The sequence below is a fragment of the Ovis aries genome, chromosome 12, assembly GCF_016772045.2.
Source record: "Ovis aries strain OAR_USU_Benz2616 breed Rambouillet chromosome 12, ARS-UI_Ramb_v3.0, whole genome shotgun sequence".
Taxonomy (NCBI): domain Eukaryota; kingdom Metazoa; phylum Chordata; class Mammalia; order Artiodactyla; family Bovidae; genus Ovis; species Ovis aries.
In genome coordinates this window covers 33,124,899-33,147,247 of record NC_056065.1, presented here as the reverse complement: position 1 = coordinate 33,147,247, position 22,349 = coordinate 33,124,899, and the positions used below count along the sequence as shown (strand labels likewise).

Here is a 22,349-nt window from a genome sequence, read left to right as displayed (position 1 = left end):
TGAATTTATGGAAGAATATGATGGAGTCAGAGAAAAGAATGCGAAACTAGGATCCAAGTTCCAATTCTAACTGTTGCTTTTCTAATAACCATCTGTGTTACCTTAGGCAAGTTAATAAACTGTTCTTGGATTCTTGTTTCCTCATCTGGAATATGAAAAGTTTGGACTAGGAGGTAGGATTATTGCCAGTAGGAACCAAGGAGATGACAAAATATGTGATGAAGTCAGTGGAAGACACTGGGGAATAGTGAGGCTATGGCCAAACTGGGCAGTTTATGCTTTTTCTGAAAACATTGCAATTACTTTCTTGCTCTTTCCCTCTTTTCTTCCTTCCCTTTCTTTTATTCTTTTCCCTTCATCCTATTCTATGTGGGTCAAGCACATAGAAAGCTTGGTTCCCCTTCAGCCACTATCTCAGATCTCTAGATCTGTAATGTCCCTTTTATCAACACTGGATTGGACCACATGAATGATAAAAAGTTGTGTTTCCTTATGAGATTAAGGAACTAGGTTCATGGAAAGTGAGAAGTTGAATATGGGAAGAAAATATAAAATCTGGGGGGGATGATCTTTTCCTTGTAAGTTGATTTAGTTTGATAAAACTGAAAATAATACTGATGTGCCAATTTTACATAAGTAAAATATAAACAAGTGTTTGGTTTTTTTTTTTCATTCCAAAGAAGGATACATATGTAGAAAGCTGATGTTAATCTTATTAGTCCATAATTTGGTCACTGAATTAACCAGTAGTGATATCATCTGGACCTTTGGCATACTTAAGGAAACATGTATATAACTTAAGTAAAAGTTCCTCTTTTTCTGTTTTACTCATCAAACTTGTATTTCTTCTTCTTTTTTGTTTTTGCTGTTCTTAAATGTGTTCTAAAATTTTAAAATAGTGTGACTACTATAAGCCAGCAGTTATCAATCAGGGTTACTTTTTTTTCCATCCTTTAGGCACACACTCACACACATTGTCTATGGCTAATGTTTGCTTATTTAACTATCAGCTTCACTGAGACCAAGACAGGCAACAATGTAAGAAAGGCCCTGGAAGCATTCATTATGAAAATAAAGAAATACAATGATTTGGCTATTAATAAGTAAGGATTGGTAATGCAAATGAAAATTTTCAAACATTTAAATTGACATTTTTGCTAATAAAATTTAAATTACGTATATTCATTTTTTGTTTTATATACTTATATGGCTGTTCTTAGTAGTTTTAACTTTTATGACTCTTTCTTTTACCAGAATACCAAAAAGTAGTAGCATTTCCATTTTCTCCTCCCTAAAACTAATGAGGTAAAATAAACAAAACACAAGATTTCGCAGCCCCCAAAGCATGTTTTATAAGTAAATAATCATCCATGAAATAATGCAGAACCAAAACAGTGGTTTGGTGCTACAAGATTATAAGGGCATTTTCACTTCTTAGACATGTTTGTGCAGAAAAGAAGAGACCAGTTTGTTTCTCAAGCTTTTGAGATTTTTTTTTAAGAGACTTAACCTCTGATCATTTCACCAGTTTATGCTAAGGTTTTCCAAGTTTTCACTTAGTGATACTCCTCTGAGAGACAAAAGGGAGGAAAGGTAGCTTGAAACATGCTTGTGTGCTTGCTAAAGCAGCCTTTTTTTGGAGAGCTTCATCAAAGCCCACTGGAACATTTAAAGACATGATTACTAAAGAAGCTCTAAAAAATAGCCTTAGAGTATGACTATTGCTTCATGTATTAGGCCTGGAAACAAAATGGAACTAAAGATGAATTTCAAGTTCTTGATCACAGTAGGTATAACAGCTCCTGACACCTGGATCAGAAGTGCCTCATGTTGGTGGTGATGGCAATGGGTTGTGTGTGCTGCCTACCACAGTGGTAGAATAGCTCAATGTCCTGACCTCTTTTCATCAAGTTGTGCCTGTGGTTCCGGTGTAGCAGTGTGGGTAGTCTCTCCTCAAAACTAAGCACTGCCTATCTTGTTTTCTTACTATCAGCCAGCAGTTAGCAATCAGGGTTACTTTTTTTTTCCATCCAGAAGACATTTGGTAATGTCTGGAGGCACTTTAGATTGTCATAACTGGCAGGGAGAGTTTTACCAGTATCTAGTGGGTAGAGGCCCGGGATGCTGCTGTACAAACGCAACATATCCCCTTACAGTTAAGAATTACCAAGTCCAAATATCAATAGTGCTGAGACTGAGAACCACGATCTAGAAGTAGAAAGGTTATTACTCACAGCATTTGTTTTGTGAGAACCGTGCTTGAGACTAATTACAATTAAGGATACAGATTGTTTTGGCTGATAATTGTACCTAAGTTCTGCCAGTCTGGCTAGGATAACTTCTTTAATAGGAAAGTGACAGATGCATAAGTCTTCTCAGTTGGTACAAAAAAGAAAAGAACCAGGTGTATCCCTCGTAATGCGTATAGTCAATCTTCTTGATTTCCCAACATCCATTCATCATTAATGATCTTCCAGACACTGCTCGTAAAGATGTTTACATTCTTATTTGGATTATCTTTCACTTCTGATACCAACCAGTTTTAACACATTTTTTCAGCTATTAGAGTCTTGCGATAGTAATTTTTTTTGTGATTTTGTAGTTTCTGCATACAACTTTTAGTCTCTTTAATCATTGTAACTGCCAATTACAAAACTGGTTTTTCTAATTTTGGATTAATGCTGTTTTCATCTTGGTCACACTAATTGTCAGTCCCCCAATAGACAGTGACAGCAGTCCCATGAACTAGCTGAGGCCCCATCAAGTGTGGATGGACACACGCATCTCTTATCTGGCTGTGGTTTCATTTTCTGCTTGTCTGCCCCGATCTAAGCTTGTTTTGAGAATTGCAGCTCGCTTCATGCTTAGCCTGGGGAAGTATGGTTCATTGCATGTCTTCTCAGAGACAGCTGGGCACTTCATTGGGTGTGGTTCTGCCTCCTTGTCACCAGGATAATTCTCATTCACATCTCCCAGTACAGATGGAGAATGTAGACATTAATAATTCACAGTATGTATGTAAGTGATGATCCTTGGTACAGAGGGACGTATTTTCCTTATTGTTCAAAAACATCTTGAAGAGAGGCTCGGTGTTGAACTAGGAGTTGGCAAGTAGAGCAACTAGATTATAAAAATGAATGAAACAGACAAATTTGTTGGCAGTCAGCAGCTTAAAAACCTTTTCAGTGCTCATTGTATTGACTGATATTTGGATAGTGGACTAGCAGAAATATTATTTACTTGCATTTATATTCATGCGATTTTGTAGGACTCAGAGGTTGTATTTCTGTTTGTATTTGTAATTAAGTTGGTATTCAGCCTGTGGTTGATGCTGGGAAGAAGAAATCAGGATGTATTGTGAAATCTGTTACTATTGTCCCAGGAGAGAAGAGGAACTGAGTATTCTTCCCCACTCTTGGTTATAGATAGATAAAGCTATGCCTATTAACAGTGGGATAGGAAACCCTAACTGGAACCTCCTATCTAATCTGGTTTCCTTACATGTAAGCAGAATGGGGTTAGGGCTTCCCTGGTGGCTCAGTGGTAAAGAATGCGCCTGCCAATGCAGGAGATGCAGGTTCTATTTTGGGTCAGGAAGATCCCCTGGTGAAGGACATGGCAACCCACTCCACTATTCTTCCCTGGGAAATCCCATCCTTGGAAGGCTACTGTCCATGGGGTCGCAAAAGAGTTAGAAATGACTTGGCAACTAAACAACAACAAGAAGCAGCAGTTAATGGCATCTGGGGAGTAGTGTTCTTAATAAGGGTTGTGAGACCAGTTGCAATGGCTCCAGTTGAAAAGCAGTGGGGTTTCGTCTGTCTTGAAAGATCTGAGTGTTGTTATTCCAAGGGATTAATTCTGTTTGTCTGTTGCAGTGTATATAATTACATTAGTATGTATGTATTTGAAAAGCGTTTAGCATGTTTTAAAATGTACTCTTGAAATGACTTTAAAATATCCCTTACCTCCTTAGTTTGTTTCAGGATACATTTCTTGAAAATTCCTTCTCTTCGTCTCTGATCCTAGCAACTGAAGTCATTCATTGCAAAAAAAACCCAGACCTTGTGTAATCACTAAGAAAAGTGGGATAGTTGTTGAGCTCAATGTATTAGTATTTCACATAATACTATTTTCATAGTACAGTTTAACACATAGTCTTTAAATGATAAAAATTCTAAAAGATTAAACAGGAATATCAGGAAAGGGATTAAATGGTCTCATAAAACTCTCCCATTATTGTAAGCTAATGAAAGAACTCTACCTGTAGGAATTTTCAAGTACACATCTTTTTTTTCAGCTTTCCTTTTCCTAATATAGCTTGTTAGCTTTTAGTTAGATTAAGTATAAATAAGTAATTATCCTTTGTCTTATAGATGAAGTCATTTGATGGCTCCACAGAGCCTACTTTTAGAGTAATTCAAACCCTCTGTTTCCTTTTAATGGATGCAGTAAAGATAAGTGCTTTATTCATAGGTATCAGTGCAGAAGTCTAAAACTGTAACACTTGGATATTTCCTTTTCCTTTAACGAGTCTCTTTAGAAAATACTGAGTTATTTAAAAAAAAACTATTGCTGCTTCTCATTTTACTGGAACCAGGAATACATCTTATCTAGACGTTTTAAAACTCATGAGGAATAAATGGAGGCCAGGCTTGGTTAGTTATCAATACCAAATTCCTGTCAGAGAAAGGTCTGTGTGGAAATAGGATTGGTGTGGAGAAAACTGCAGTGATAAATTTATTGGGTCTCTTGTGTAGATTATCGAACCCTGACCTAAAAGACCTATTTTTGTTAGTTTACTCAAGGGGAAAATGAGTTGCTGTAAGTGAAGGACCTATATTAGAGATTTTGTAAGATAGAGAGTATTTTTTTCCATTAAGGTATGGTTATTTTTGTCTGTTTCACACATTCAAATTAATGAGCTTAAAGGAAATAGAATCTATTATTCAAGGTCCTGCAGAATACATATTTATAAATATATTTTCATCCATGATTGGTAATGGAAAGATTTTTCATTTTTATAGGTTTCTTAGGATTCTCTTATAGGTATTAAAGAAGAGGAGCTTTTCTCCTGAATACAGAAGAAGAAGTAGGTCTAACTTGTCAAGAAAGGGCCTAGATCAGAACAAAGAACTTCATTGGTGTTATTATTATGCATTGCTCTGAATTAAGAAAAGATTTTACTTAGAAAGGTCTCCTCTGAAGATGTTAAGAATTATTTTGATGGAATCCATTTGAGATAGATAATAGCAGTACATGAACTTGCATGAGAATTCACCTTTTTCTAACATAAATTTCTATGTTAGCTATATATAAATATTTAATAAATACATGAATTAACAATAACTTTCAAATACAGATGGCAACATTTAAAAATGATGACTGAAACCTGGGTCTCAGCTCTAATGTAAAAGGAACATTTTTTGTTACAGTTAATGTTTCTAGATTGGAACTGGAGACTTAATTATAAGAGATTAGCAGAAGTAACAAGTTTAAACCTGAAAAAGTGTCTGGTCTTTAACGAATGAAATTACCTATATTGCCTGATTCTCCAGTTGTCATACATGTAAAAAAATTCCATGAAACAGGATAGAGTTATTAGTAATGTCATGTCTAGTGTCGTTAGTATATTATAGTATTAACATATAACGCAGTATCATTACTGGGGTTTCCCCAGCGGCTCAGCTGTAAGAATCTGCCTGCAATGCAGTAGATGCAAGTTTGGTCTTGGGTGGGGAAGATCCCCTGGAGGAGGGCATGGCAACCCACTCCAGTATTCTTGCCTGGAGAATTCCATGGACAGAGGAGCCTGGAGGGCTATGGTCCATAGGGTCACGGAAGAGACACGACTGTAGCGGCTGAGCATGCATGCACAGTATCATTACTATATTAGTATTAATGTAAGACTTGGATCCTTTGCTAAAGATGTGTTTGGGTGAGTATTTCACTGAATAGTTATTTCAGTTACCTTTTGTTGCTTATCAAGCACAACCCACTCCAGTATTCTTGCCCAGAGAATTTCCATGGACAGAGGAGCCTGGAGGCTACAGTCCATGGGATCGCAAAGAGTTGGACATGACTGAGTGATTAAGCACACACATACACACATATACACACACACACAAGTCACTCTAAAGCTTGATGGCAGAAACCAACAACCAAAAGCATTTTTAGTGTCTCTCACAGATCTGTGGTTTTACCAGACTCCAGCTGGGCAGTTTTCAAGTCTCTTTCATGCATTGTGGGTAGATGACCTCTGGCACTGGAGTCATCAGGAAACTCTGCCAGACTTTTAGTGGGGTTGGGCTTCTTTCCTTCTCCTTGTGGTCATCTCAGGGGCTCTCCTTTCCATATGGCCTCTTAGTCTCTCTAGCAGGGTAGCCAGACTTCCTACTTAGTGGCTTGAGGCTCACAAAAGCCAACATTCCAAGAGGGTAGAAGCAGCAGCTACCAAACATTTTAAGGATGTGACGGGTCAGGCATTGTGTTCCTTCCAGTGCATTCTCTTGGTGAGTGTAGGTTACAGATCCACTAAGTTTCAACCTGGGAGAGTACAAGGATGTAAGGGTGGGTTCTTTGGGGGCTGTTTTTAGAGATGAACTACTAGAGTAATAGACCTTAAAATACTTAATTTAAGACTTATTATGTTAAGTCTGTGGTAGTGAGTTTAAACTTCAATTCTAAGGGTAATTAAGCATAGTAACCAAGAATTTCTACGTAAGATGTAGTCAGCCAGCAGTATATAAGTACAACTATACTAAGTACAGTATATAAATACAACTATACTGCTCTAAGCACATCAGCTATTCAAATCTTGATCAGAACTAGGCCAGGTGGTCAGCTGTCTCTTAATGCTAGAGGGCCATGTGGCCCACAGAGACAAGGAGGCTTCTTTGGGTAGGAACTTGATGTGGTGGAATCCCTTTTGCCAGTCTTGCCTATCTACACCGTGCCAAAAGTTGTAGGGGAGTCTTTAGGCATTGAGGAGTCAGGATAGTGCCTCCTCTGTGAGATTATTGTTTGGGAATGTGAAGAGGGGAAAAGCTCTCCCATTCAGTCCTCCTTGGCAGTAGAGCTATGTGCAGTGAATGTCAATCACAGTGGTGTCAGGGAGCTTAGAGATCATTAAGTCTAACCTCTACCCCATGAACTTAATCTCACGTTTCCTCTGGCATGTTCCTCACCAAGCTAGAAGTAAAGCTGTGCTTTTTTTTCTCCCACAAAGTATCAGAAATGCTTGCTTTTCCTTTAGAAAAATGCTTGCTTTTCCTTTAGTCTTCTCAAGTCCATGTTCATTTGGTCACCCAGATTTCACTGGCTCTGATTTTCATCATGCTATTGCAGAATGTGCGAATAGAAGCATTCACCAGTTGAAATGTGCCCTGAGAGAAGGTGGCGTCACTGTTGGAGAAGATATGCCAGATCCTTCTTTTAATACCAGTGTAGGAAATGAGGATGCTGGAAATGCCTGGTGTGGACTACAACACAGCCGCGCCGGTGAGTGTGAATGTCAGTCCTAACCCAAATGACACACAGTGAATTCTTAAAACTCCATCTAGTAACAACGCCAGTCTGTCCTCTAGTGCTAGGATTTTAGCCAAGAAACACAAAGCAGCTAATCTAGTTCCATTTCTTTTTTTTTACCCCCTTTGACTTTCCTATGCCTATAGGATGTCAAAGCAGTGATTTCTTAAGGTAATTCCAAGCTGCCTCTCCAGCCTCATTCTTCTATCTTCCTCAAGCCATGTTCTACTCATGCCACCCTATGGCCGTGCTTCTCTGCTTTGCACGAGCCATGTGTTCCAACTGGTGTTTTCTCACCCTTTTCTGCATGGTGATCTCCTATACATCCTTCACACTCTCTTCTCTGTGAAAACAGGCACAGTTACTTGCTTCCTCTTCTTAGAGCATTATAGGCAGACCTAGAGCTTCTTTAGGTAGACTTAGAGCTTATAGTCTTGTTTTATATCTGTTAGTTCTATAGCTCTTGCTCAGTGGATTCTTATCTCTTAAATGATAGAGATTTTCTCATGTTTGTTTTTGTGTCTATCAATAGCACATTTTGTGATGCATAATACACAAATATTTCTTGGACTGATGCAAGGATAGATGAGTGATGATAAACTATGGATTTAAAATAAGGTGAATAAACCCATTGCTTTTGCTCCATAGTTAATCAACTCAAAGCTTTGTTGTGCCAACAAGCAGCTAAGGAAAGTGAGGTATCTCTAAGAAGACAAGAAACATCCCCTTCGGTAAGTATTGCCATTTACAACCCGACAAAAGCATTATTTTTCTATGTTTTAATTTTGTGTATCATTTTAGTAGTACATGTGTTAAACAGATTTTGAGCTGGGCATGCTAATAGTGGAAAGCATTAAAAGAAATGGTCTTCCCTCTGATAATTATTTTGGCCGAAGAAGAGACTTCCATAGCAGAGGGGATTCTGAGTTTTTTAAATTTATTATTCACTTGAAAAATGTGAGTGAGTAACTAGTTTGGGAATTTACTTTGCAACTGTTAGCAAATATTTTTTTAAAAAGGAACAATATATGGAAAAGATTAACCATTGCCTTTTTTAGAATTTATTATTATTATTATTATTATTTATTTTTGGCTGCTTCGGGTCTTAGCTGTGGCATGCAGGGTCTTTGCTGAAGTAAGCAGGATCTTTCATTCGGTGTGCAGGCTTCTTTCTAGTTGTGGCGTGTGAGGGCTCAGTATTTGTGGCACGTGGGCTTAGCTGCCCAGGGCCATGTGGGATCTTAGTTCCCCTTCCAGGGATCGAACTAGCATCCTTTGTATTGAAAGGCAGATTCTCCTAGAATCCGGTACCAATGATCCTGCATACAGGAGCAAAGGAGACACAGACATAAAAAGCAGATTTCTGGACTCAGTGAGAGAAGAGGAGGGCGGGAGGGTTTGAGAGAACAGCACTGAGACATGTGCATTACCGAATGCCAGATGCAGAATGGATGACCAGTGTGAGTTCAACGCATGAAGCAGGCCCGGGGTTCTGTGACGACCTGGAGGAGTGGGCTGGTGAGGTAGGTGGGAGGGGGTTTCAGGATGAGGGGAACATATGTATAGCTATGGCTGATTCATGTTGATGTATGGCAAAAGCCATCACAGTATTGTCAAGTAATTATCCTTCAATTAAAATAAATAAATACGTTTTTAAAGAAAGAAAGAAAGAAAGAAAGAAAGAAAGAAAGAAGGACGGATTCTTAACCACTGGACCACCAAGTCCCTAACCATTGCTTTTATAGAGGGGCATATCTGTATTTTTATTATTTTTAGAATTTACTTTCTAATTCTAGCCGTCTTTCATTTATGTTAAATGTTAAATTTGAAGTATGTAATCTTTTTCTACATTTAAAAATATATAGTTATAAAATTGTATGAGAAACTGTACTCTGTTTCTTCTGCAGCTGTTTTCTACTGCTGTTGCTTTAATGGAGCATATTATTTCTGAGTGAAGCAGTGTGATATAAAGCCTGAGACAGGTGTGAAGGAAGGGTGGAAGTGAGGGAGCGTACTGTGAGGGAAGCGTATATGTGAGGAGAAGATGGGTTGGAGGAAAGAGTGCTATAGAGAAAGGGTACTGTGAAGCAAGGACTGGGCCAGGTTTAAATGGGCAAAATGATAGTCTATGCTTTAGGGTGATCTAGGGCCTATCATGTACTCTCTCACCCGCTCTCTCACCAGGTTTTTATAGTAATAAGGTAAGATCACATATTCAAAATTCTTTGGAAACCTATGAAGTATGGCACAAATAGAAAATGTCATGGCAACAATAACCACCTTGCATTTTCAATGTCTGTGACTGTTGGATACCCAGGCTACATGCTGAAAACTTGAAGACATGTCAGTTTCCTTTACTCACAGCTGAAATGTCCTAAGAGTACCCCCATATTAACACTTCATTCCAGCCTGACACAGACTTTCATGCTCAATTTCCACTTTAGAGAAATGGACTACATGTTCCTATTCAATGTTTATAGATATAAACTATAATTTTGATAAAATATTTCATCATTCAGTGAATTTATTACTGTTTACACCTAGTTTCTAGAATGCTCTTAAGCATATATGGGTGGAGTACTTTTAAGTCTAGTAGATTAAGTTGCTATATCTGTTGAATGCTCTGACATGCTTCTTAGCATTTTTAAGTTAATACTGAGCAGTGATATTGCAAAACTGATTAACTTTAGATGAGCAAGAAGACTCATCATGATGATCAGTTCAATATATACAGTATATACCAATACATAGGTCTATTTATATTGGCTCTCTGTGAAAGAATGGAACTTAGTCCCTTAATGTATACAACCTACATATGATGATTATAAGCCATAATAATAAGTAGCTTTTGAAGACTGTACCCTTAGAATGCAGTTTCATAGCCAGTATGACATATGAGAAATATGTGGCTGTATTAAGAGTGAAATGAGGCAGTGTTGAGGTAGAAAATATGTCTAAACATTATTACTTGTTATTTTAAAATATGAACATTCAAACTATGATAAACATACAAGTGATTGTATATGAACATTTTCTACATGATACTAGCTTGTTTTTAATTTCCACATTGATTTTGCCCTATGTATACACATAGTAATAATTTATATTTCTCTATGCACCAAACCCCTTTCCATTAATGTTAATCATTATAATTAGTTGCTTTCTACTTACCACAGATAATTCATTTAATTAACATGTCTTTTGGTTTTAAATTTATTAAATGTGGCCAGAAGCAAAGCTCTACTTAATTATTCTGCCACGAGAGCTGGTACTTCACCATTTGTAGGAATTTCTATTAAATTGAAAAACAAAATGATTGTGTGTCTCATCTCAAACTTTCCTCTGGATTCATCTAACTGGTAGACCCTCATTCTCCCTTTCCCTAACTCTCTCTCTTCTTTAAATAATACCATGGTAATAGTAATAGTTGTAGTAGTAGTGTTAGTTGCTCAGTCATGTCTGACTTTTTGCGACCCCGTGGACTGTGGCCCACCAGACTGTACTGTCCATGGGATTCTCCAGGCAAGAATACTGGAATGGATGATATATGATTTATAAACCATTTTATAATCATTTTAGGATAAGGTCAGATGGATATTAAAAATCAATTATAGGACTGCTGCAATAGTAAAGAGAATTAACATTTGTTTTCTAAAGTCCTCAGTGCAATGTCTCACTTTCATGTATATCTGCTTTAGCACTCTAGTACTGGAGGCTCCAGAACAGCATAGCCTCCATTTGCCTTAAGTATTAGGGTCAAAAATGAAAAACCAGGTTTTGCTAATGTACTTCTTTTAGATAAAATTTTACCTCAGTGACACACATTTGGCATCAGACACTTGTCTAAAGAATCCTTTCTTCAGGCAGCTGTTCTGCAGTTTTAGCTAGCAGCCCTCTTCTATGGTGATTTCTTAAAAAGCTGTCCTTTCATCTCAAAATTACTGAATAGCACGTCACATTTCCAGATGGCTCAAATGGGTGGTTCATCCTAAGCCAAGTTATACTACTTGAGCATTTTTCCATTGCTGTGTGCTTTTTACAACCATTTTCCTTTTCCCTCTTTAAAAAATAGTTTTCATATTCCTGAATCTTATCTATTTATAGAATTTATAAGATGAAATAATACTGTTAGCCGCACTGTGATTTAGTCTATTTTTATTCTGTGTTTATATGACATAAGTGCTAAATCGAGTATGGAGATAGTATTAACTGATTCTTTGCTAAATCCAAACATGCTTCATTTGTTTTCATTTTTGCCTTAGAGGTCATCAGAATGTGAGGAAACCAATATGCCTACTGTCCACAATCTTGTTCCTATCATCAATGACCAGTCTCAGTACATTTATCATTTAGAGGCAGAAGTCAAGTTCTGGAAGGTAAGTATCCCATTAAAAATTTAAGCCAGACTATATTGTTATTAATAATAATATCTTGTTGAAAAATTGCTATTAATTAGTCTTCATGTTTATAGCAACACCTTGATGGTTGCCATCTTTCTGTGATTGAAAAGTCTGATGTGTAATCAGAGCTTCTCAAGCTCGGGAATGGTACTCCTGACCATGCCATTTCTGAGTACTTAATTTCCCAGTAGTTTACAGTTATATAGTAGTCTATTATATTTTGATAATATTCTCTGATGTTTTGGAATTTTTCCTTTCTACTCTGTTTGCTTTAGCCCAGCTGCTGCTGCTGCTAAGTCGCTTCAGTCGTGTCCGACTCTGTGACCCCATAGACGGCAGCCCACCAGGCTCTGCCATCCCTGGGATTCTCTAGGCAAGAACACTGGAGTGGGTTGCCATTTCCTTCTCCAATGCATGAAAGTGAAAGTGAAGTCACTGAGTCGTGTCCAACTCTCAGCGACCCCATGGACTGCAGCCTACCAGGCTCTTCCGTCCATAGGAGTTTCCAGGCAAGAGTACTGGAGTGGGGTGCCATTGCCTTCTCTGTGCTTTAGCCCAGCTTATGGCAAATGCTTTGGAATAGTAATACCAGTCATTCTCCCACTCTTGTCAACCTGTTGAAACTGTAGTGCAGCAAACAGGGATTCTAAGCTGGTAGACTATATCTACCCCTTGTCAGTATAAAGATTCGTACTGTAACTTTGAATGAAGATAACTCATGGGAGTACTGATACTTAAAATCAAGAAACCAAATGTTGTCACTTATGGCTTATAACACTAGATGTTATATATTGCATGACTGTATGAGGTTTAGTAATGTTTTTAATGCCTTCCCAAAGTATGTTAGTGTCTTCTTTTTTTTTTTTAATATTAATACATCAGATTATGTGACATTTTTATAGAACTTAGTGATATCTTTTGTATCATGTATTATCTTTTCAACTTATGGTTCCCAAAGTGTAAGTCTGATATGTAGCTTAAGAAACCTTTAAATATTTCATTGTCAGCTTTTCAAGGGAGTTTCCTGATCTTAGCATGTCATTGCTCCTTGTTCTTAGAGGATACATTCATTATTATACAGGTGTTCTTGGATTACTAGAAAAGCTGAAATAGTGTCCTAGGACTCATTCCATTAATAAGCTTTTATTAATCGCTAAAATGCTGTGAGTAAAACCTGAAAGATATTGTAGGGGAGATAAAACATTGGCTCTGCCCTTTTAGTGTCTTTGTTTGGGCCTTTGAATTAAACTGACATAAGCTAGATTAACAGGATAAAAGGATACACATTTATTTAATGTAAGATTTATGTGACATGGGAGCCTTCGTAAGGAAATGAAGACCTGAAGAAGTGGTGAAACCTAAGTGCTTTTGTACTTGGTTGAACAAAGAGAAGCAGCTGTGGAAATGTACCGAATATGTGGGGAGGCTAAAGAAGATGAGTTCTTTTAACAGGGTCTGTTTGTACAGATTTCTCTCAGTCTCTACTCCCTGTCTCTGGTGATAAGACTGTTCTTTCTTCCTGGTGTAGGGAGGACATCGTTCACATGGGAGTTTTAGTCCTGCTTTCTGGAAGAAAAGGGGAAGTCAGAGCAGACTTGTGCCTGCTGTTTTTCACGAGCCCTTAGCTCAAGATAATTCTTCCAGAGTGGCATATTTTGAGATGGCAGGTTCTTCCACTGTGTAATAAAAATCGTAATAAACTTACCGTCTAGTTGAGAGCACTATTACCTGTGAGAATCACAGCAACACGATAGTAAAGATACAGTGTGTTCCTTTATTTTGTGGTATGAACTATAGTCATAATAAGAGAAGAAGGTTACTAAAAGCTCACTGTCTTTGAGGATGTTTTCATGGGAGAGAAAAATCTTAAGGTGTAGGATGGTTAGATCAGCAGAAGGGAGATGAAAGAATTTAAAGGAAAAACAGCAACAGTGGAAGAAAATATTCAGGATGAATATGATTTATTTATGGGGGTCATGAGGCATCTAGTCTACATTCCTTCAATGGAAGATATCTCTTAGAAATTTTTAAAATAACGCTGAACTGGTTAAATAGAAGATTACAAAATCCTTGAAAGTCAGACAGAGTATACATTTGATACATGTTAACAAGGAAGCAGGATATTGAAAGTAATGTTTGAGGGTTTAGAAACCTGATCAGTTTGCTTAATTAACAGATTTTGTTTTTTAGATCAGCTTTAGGTTTACAGAAAAAGTGGATGGAAAATACATAGAATTATCCTGTATTCCCATGTACTTTATAGTTCCCCAGCAGCTTCCCTGCTGTTTACATCATGCATCACTGTAGTATGTTTGTTACAGTTTTTGAGCTAACACTGTTACATTATTATTTAGTAAATTCCTCAGTTTACATTAGCCTTCACTCTGTTTTACATTCTGTAAGTTTTTTAAAATGTGAAATGGTATATATCTACCATTACAGTATCATAGAGAATAGTTTCACTGCTTTAAAAATCTTCTGTGCTCTGCTTATTTATCCTTCTTTTCCTATCCACTAAACCCCTGGCAACCACTGGTCTTTTTACTGTCTCCGTAGTTTTGCCTTTTCCAGAGTGTTGTATAGTTAGAGTCATACTGTTTGTAGCCTTTTCAGATTAGCTTTATTGCCTTAACAATATACATTTAAGCCTCCTTAATGTTTTTTCATGGCTCAATAGCTTATTTCTATCATTGAGTAATATTCCATTGTCTGGATATAGGATTTTTTTTTTAACTACTCACCAATTGAAGGAAATCCCACTTGCCTCCAAGTTGTGGCAACTAGAAATAAATCTACTGGGGTTTTTTTCACTCATTTGGGTAAGTACCATGAAGCAAAATTGCTGGATCACCTGTAAGAGTATGTTTATTTTTATAACTGGCATACTGTCTTCCAGAATGGCTGTGCCATTTTACTTTCCCTCCAGCAGTGAATGAAAGCTTATGACGTGGAACAGTCCTTGTGAGAATTTGGTATTGTCAGTGTTTTGAATTTTATTGTATTAGAAATATGTGATGCTATCTTGTTTTAATTTCAATTCCCCGATGACATACAATGTTGAGTATTTTTTCATATGCTTATTTTCCACTTATATACTGTCTTTAATGAGGTGTCTGTTCGGGTCTCTTGCCCATTTTTTAATTGAGTTGTACATTTTCTAATTGTTGAAATTCAAAATTTCTTTATATATTTTGGATACCAGTCATTTATCACATATATCTTTTGTAATTCTTTTTTCTCAATTTTGGCTTGTCTTACAGCATCATAGAGCAGAAGCTTCTAATTTTAATCAAGTCCAGCTTATTAATTTTTTTCTTCCATGGACTATGCCTTTGGCATTAAATCTTAAAATATTACCCAACCCAAGCTCACCAATATTTTCTCCAATTCTTTTTCTAGCTTTTCGATAGTTTTGTGTTTTGCATTTAGGTCTGTGCTCCATTTTTAGTTAATATTTTTGAAGGTATAGGATCTGTATCTAGACATTAAAATTTTTTTTGCATATCGATATCCATTTGTTCAACACCACTTGTTGAAAAGACTATCAACATTGAGTTACCCTTATTCCATTTTTTAATTAATTTTATTGGAGTATAGCTCCTTTAAAATGTTGTGTTAGTTTCTACTGTACAGCAAAGTGAATCAGCTATATGTATATATATATCCCCTCTTTTTTATTTCCTTTCCATTTAGGTCACCACAAAGCATTGAATAGAGTTTGCTGAGCTATACAGTAGACTCCCATTAGTTGTCTATTTTATACATAGTATCAGTAGTGTGCATTTGTCAATCCCAATCTCTCAATTTATCCCCCTCCTCCTTCCATCCTTGGTATCCATATGTTTGTTCTCTATCCATTGTTAAAGATCCGTTGACTGTATTTGTGTGCGTCTGTTTCTGGGCTCACTATTCTGTTTCATTGATATGTTGGTCAGTTCTGTCACAAACATCACACTGTCTTGATTATTGGAGCTTTATAGTAGGTCTTAAAGTCTGTCATTGTCGATCTTCCAATTTTGGTCTTTTCCTTCAGTATCATATTGATGATTTTAGATCTTTTGCCTCTTTATATAAGCTCCAAAGCAGTTTGTAAATATCTACAAGGTAACATGCTGGAATTTTGACTGAGGTTGTGTTGAATCTCTCAAGTTAGGAGGAACTGATATTTTGACAATATTGAATCTTCCTATCCATGTACATGGAATATCTCTCCATTTATTTAGATATTCCTTGATGTCTTCATCAGCGTTTTGCAATTTTGTTCTTACAGATCTGATGCATATTTTATGTAATTTATACCTGAGTATTTAATTTTGTTGGTGTTAATGTAAATGGTACTGTGTTCTTAATTTCAAATACCAATTACTTATTGCTAATATATAGGAAAATAATTGACTTTTGTATATTAACCTTGTAATGTGCAACCTTGCTTAATGATTTATTTTAGCAGCTTTTTTTGATTCTTTGAGGTTTTCTTCATAGACAATCATGTCATCTATGACAAATATAGCTATCTTTTAAAGAATTTCTTCTTTTATAGCTTTTATTTCTGTTTCTTGCCTTATTGTTTTAGTTAGGACTTTTAATATAATGTTGAATAGAAGCGATAAGAGGTGACCTCCTTGTCTTAATCTTAGTGGGAAACTACCTGTTGTCTCACAGTGAAGTACAGTGTTAGCTATAGGTTATTTGTAGATGTTTTTTTTTACTAAACTGAAGATTTTTTTCTTTATTCCTAGTTCATTGAGGTTTTTACCTTGAATGGCTCCTGGATTTTGTCTCTTGCTTTTTTTTACATCTATTGATAGGATCATTTTATTTTTTTCTAGCATGTTGAATTATTTTGATTTTGAAATATTGAGCCAGACTTGCATAGGTAGATTAAATTCCATTTGGTCCTGTTGTATGATTCTTTTTATACATTGTGGGATTTGATTCACTAATGTTTTGATTTTTCATCTATATTCATGGGATATATTGATCTGCCATTTTTCAGCCCTGTAGTCGCTTCATCTAGTTAGGTTAGGATAAAGTGGACTTCCTAGAATGAGCTATAAAGTATTCTCTCTGGTATTTTATAAAATATATTTTAGAGAATTGATCTAATTTCTTCTTAAGATGTTTATCAAAATTCACCAGTGAACCAATATTAGGACTGGTACTTCCTGTTTTAAAAGAGGATCAATTATTTATTCAATTTCTTTAATACAAGTAGGCCTATTCAGGACTTCCCTAATGGCTCAGACAATAAAGAGTCTGCCTGCAATACTGGAGACCTGGGTTCAGTCTCTGGGTTGGGAAGATCCCCTGAAGAAGGAAATGGCAACTCACTCTAGTATTCTTACCTGGAAAATCGCATGGACAGAGGAGCCTGGCAGGCTACAGTCCCTGGGGTCTCAGAGTCGGACACAACTAAGTGACTTCACTAGGCCTATTCAGATTAACTGCCTTTCCCTTAAGGGGTTTTGGTAGATTGTGTCTTTCAAGGGACTGGTTCATTTCCTCTAGGGTGATCAAATTATGGGCTTTGCTCATAGTATTCCTTTATTATCCTTTTAATGTCCATAGAGTCTGTGCATGTGTGCTAAGCTGCTTCAGTCATGTCTGTTTTTGTGCAACCCTATGAACTCCTCTGTCCATGATTCTCCAGGTAAGAATACTGGAGTGGGTTGCCATGCCCTTCTCCAGGGGAATCTTCCTGACCTAGGGATCAAGCCTGCATCTCTTGTGTCTCCTACACTGGCAGGCGAGTTCTTTACCACTAGCGCCACCTGGAAAGCCCCATAGAATCTGTAGTGGTATCATTTCTGAGATTAGTCATCTGTGTCTACTCTCTTTTTGTCTTGATTAGCCTGGCTAGACTCTAATCAATTTCATTGATCATTTCAAAGACCAATCTTTTGGTTTTGTTGCTTTTCTGTCTTGATTTTCTGTTTTTAATTTCATGTGTTTCTACCCTAATTTTTATCATCTTTTCTTTTACTTACTATTGATTTAATTTCTTTTGTTGTTTGTTTTAGTTTCCTGAAATTATTGTCTTGAAATCTGTGTTCTTTTTAATGTTTCCCCTGATTTAGTTGCATCTCACAAATTTTGATGTGGTATTTTCATTTTTGTTTAGTTCAAAATAATTTAAATTCTTTTCTTAAAACTTATCCTTGACCTGTATATATTTAGAAGAGTATTATTTAATCACCACATATTTTAGAAGTATTCCAGCTATCTTTCTGTTATTGATTTATAGTTTAATTTCATTGTGGTCTGACTCGATGGATGTGAGTTTGAGTGAACTCCGGGAGATGGTGATAGACAGGGAGGCCTGGCGAGCTGCGATTCATGGGGTCGCAAATAGTCAGACATGACTGAGCAACTGAACTGAACATACTTTTTGTGATTTTCATTCTTTTTAATTTGTTGATATATGGTTTTAGACCACAGAATATGATGTGTTTTGGTGAATGTTATGTGTTAGCTTGAGAAGAGTGTATATTTTGTTGTTGTTGGATGAAGTAGTATATAATGTCAATTAGACCCAAGTGATTAACGGTGGTGTTCAGTTCAGCTATGTGCATACTGATATTTTGCCAGTCTGCGAGATCAGTCAATGACTGATAGAGGGATGTTGAAATCTCTAACTGAAGTAGTAGATACATCTATTTCTCCTTGCAGTTCTATCAGTTTTTACTTCATATATTTTAATGCTCTGTTTTTAGGCACATATACATTAGGATTATTATGTCTTCTTGGAAAATTGAACTTTTTATCATGTCATGCCTCTTTATTATGCCTGATGTTTTTTTCCTTACTATGAAATCTGAAATTAATATAGCTACTCTAATTTTCTTTTTTTAATTGTTCTTATGTCTTTCTTTTTAAAAATATCTATATTTTATTGAAGTATGGTTGACTTACAGTGTTTCAGGTGCATAGCAGGGTAATTTAGTTATACAAATACACATATATTATTTTTGAAATTATTTTCCATCATAGATTATTACAAGATATTGACTATAGTTCCCTATGCTATACAGTAAACCTTTGTTGCTTATTGCATATCTATTTGTTTAATTAGAAATCTAGCATTCTATTCATATTAAATCAAACAAGTGAAATAATACTGTCATAATTTTTAGTTATGCATAAATTCATAAGCTTTCTAAAATGTATATATTGCACATATTTATATATATGTATACAAAAGCTTTTCTGCTACACTTGATAAAGGCTGAGAAAGAACATCAAAAAAAAAAGAGATGAAGAAATTGAAGAACATAAACTAAATGAAATGAGCACTGAATATGAGATAGAAAAAGTGAAACAAACTAGATAAAAGTAAAAGATCATCATATAATCCAGTTGTTTTTAAACATGATTGATTGCTCATTAGAAACATATCTGGAGCTCTGGAGAAAAGAATATGCAAATGCTCAGTAGCTTTCTTTTGATTTATGTTAGCATGGCATATGTTTCTCCATTACTTTGTGTGTCTTTAGATTTAAAGAAGGCTTCTTGTAGACAGTGTGTACTTGGGTCTTGTCGTTTATTTACTCTGGCAGTCTGTCTTTTAATTGATATAGTCAGAGCATGGATGTTTAAAGTGGTTATTGACACAGTCGGCTATCTATGATACCTGCCATATTTTTTACTGTTTTCTATTCATTGCCCTTGTTCTTTCTGCTTTTTTTTTTCTTTTTTTATACCATCTCCGGTTTTGAGTTAGCAGGTTATTTGATTGTAATTTTCTCCTCTCTTAGCATGTCAATTGAATTTCTTAAAAAAAAAAAAAAACTTGTAAGTGGTTGTCCTTGAGTTTACAGTTACCTTTACAACTAACCTAAGTGTATTTTCAATAAACACTTCAGGGGTTGGAAAAATTCCTTTAAACAGAGTGTTCCCAGTTCCTCCCTCCTGACCCTGATGCATTTTTGTCATTCATTTCAGTTATCCACAAGCTATGATCACTATATCAGTTAAGTTCAGTCGCTCAGTCGTGTCCGACTCTGTGACCCCATGGACTGCAGCACGCCAGACCTCCCTGTCCATCACCAACTCCTGGAGTTTACTCAAACTCATGTCCATTGTGATGCCTTCCAACCATCTCTTCCTCTGTTGTCCCCTTCTCCTGCCTTCAATCTTTCCCAGCATCAGGGTCTTTTCAAATGAGTCAGCTTTTTGTATTAGGTGGCCAAAGTATTGGAGTTTCAGCTTCAGCATCTGTCCTTCCAATGAATATTCAGGACTGATTTCCTTTAGGATATACTTGTTGAATCTATATACACTATTGCTAATATGATACTGAGCAAATTGTTATCTGTTATATCAGCTAACATTAAGAAAAATAAAAGATTATACTCATCTCTATATGCCTCCTTAGACTGCTTTTTCTTTCTTTATGTAGATCTGAGTTTATAACCTAAATAAATTTCCTACTTCTTGAAGAACTTCCTTTTAACATTTCTCGTAAGGCAGGTCTACCAGAAACAGATTTTCTAATTTTGGTTATCTGAAAAAGTCTTTGTTTTTCCCTCACTTTTGAAGGTTGGTATCACTGACTACAGAATTCTAGCTTGTTGAGGCTCTTTTCATTCAAAACTTTAAATATTCTGTTATACTTTGTCCATGCCTGCATGATTTCTAAAGAGTACCTCATGTAATTCTTATCATTGCTTCTCTATAGATAAGGTTTTTTCCTTTGACGTCTTAAAAAAATTTTTTTTTCTCTTTGTCTTTGATTTTCTGCAGTCTGAATATGCTATACCTGGGTGTAGATTTTTTCAGTTTTATCTTGCCTGGTGTTCTCTGAGCTTCTTGGATCTGTGGTTTGGCACTTATAATTAATTTGGGGCAATTCTCAATCATTATTCTTTTAAATATTTCTTCTCCTCCTTTCTGTCTTTCTTCATCTTTATTATTGTTCCACAATTCTTGGATATTCTGTTCTGTCTGTATCATTCTTTTTGTTCTTTGCATTTCAGTTAGAGAAGTTTCTGTTAACACTTATTCAAGCTTACTAATTCTTTGTATGTGTCCAGTCTATTAATGACCCCTTCAAAGGCAATCTTCATTTCCTCTGCAGTGTTTTTGATTTCCAGCATTTTGCTTTTTTTCTTAGTTTCTATCTCTGCTTATATTATCCATCTGTTCTTGCATGTGAACCACTTTTTCCCATTTGACCCTTTAACATGCTAATCATAATTATTTTAAACTCTCCATCTGATAATTCCAGCATCTTTGCTATATCTAAGTCTGGTTCTGTGTTTGCTTAGTTTCTTGCAACTGTGTTTTAAGTTTTTTAGGATGCCTTCTAATTTTTTGTTGAATTCTGGACATGATGGATTGAATAAAAGGAACTGAGGGAAATATACATTTAGTGTAAGGTTTTTTTATTTGTTGTAGAAGTTAGACTGTTTATTATTTGCTGTTACTGTATGTGTCAGAGGCTAAAATTTCCTCTAGAGTTCTGGTTTTGTCTCTATTGTTGTCTTTGGATTTCCCTCAAGAATTCTTAAATATATACTGAGATGTGCAGTTATTTCAGTGTCTTCCCTTGTTATGATACAAGAGTACTTTTGATGTGGTGGTAGGGTATGGGAGTAGGGGGAGCATTTAGCAATCCTATGATCATGTCGCAGTCTTCTAGTGACTCTGTATATCCTTCAGAAGTGTTTCTCAGTCTCCCTCTCCCCTTAAGTGAGACGAGAAGGCTAGGAAGCTGGAGTTGGGTTTCTGCTCGCTTCCCCCAGGTCACTTAGGTTCTGGGGAAAAAAGCAAACACCAGTTTCTTAGGCTCTGGTAAAATAGTTTCTCTTGAGGCAGCCCTGGTTAAAAAGAACAGAATGCTTTTGGGTTACTTTTCCTCTCCTACTGGAGGAAACAGGAGTGGGCTTTCCTCTAGTCTTTGCTATTAGAATCTGCTCGTGTCCTGGAGATAAAGCTCATAAAAGTGTAGGAGACACCTTCCCCTCCAGAGACTGGGTTCTTCTGGAGTTTTTAACTCAAACTGGTCTATACTAAGCTTCCAGCATTTCATCAATTATTTTTATCTTTTTCTACCACACCACTGGGTCCTCCAGAAGTTTCTGCTCTGCTGGGTTGAGGTTCTCAGGAGTACTTGTCTTTCTTTCCATTCTTAGGGATAATAGTTCTCCCTGTGACCTTAATTCTCTGATGGGTCTAAGAAGAGTAGTTTATTTTTAAGCTTGTTCAGCTCTTTTTCTAGTTATGAAGATGGGAGTGATGTCTTCCAAGCTTCTTATATGTCAGACCAGAAATTGGAAGTCTGCAATATTTGTTTAATTATGGTTTTCAATTACAGCTTTGATTTTTTTCTGAATAAAATGAATGGGGTGGAATTTTTATACGCTGTGCAATAGTTGTTTATTATAACAGTAATGAAGATTAAGTATTATACCCTCAATATAT

General features: G+C 36.2%; 1 protein-coding gene across 15 annotated transcripts in view; it reads left to right on the top strand.

Moving 5' to 3' along the window:
* Positions 1-22,349, top strand: part of SDCCAG8 (SHH signaling and ciliogenesis regulator SDCCAG8) — a 242,374-nt gene that overhangs the window by 4,093 nt on the left and 215,932 nt on the right. For 14 of the 15 annotated variants that reach the window (XR_009595809.1, XM_060396451.1, XM_012187193.4 and 11 more), the window contains exons 2-4: positions 7,348-7,500; positions 8,176-8,258; positions 11,790-11,903. Coding sequence is in view for 14 of the 15 variants with exons in the window: in XM_060396451.1 (XP_060252434.1) it covers positions 7,348-7,500; positions 8,176-8,258; positions 11,790-11,903 (350 nt within the window). In the remaining variant the exon portion in view is untranslated. The remainder of the gene's footprint in view (positions 1-7,347; positions 7,501-8,175; positions 8,259-11,789; positions 11,904-22,349) is intronic. The other variant, XM_060396452.1, reaches the window with a different exon arrangement.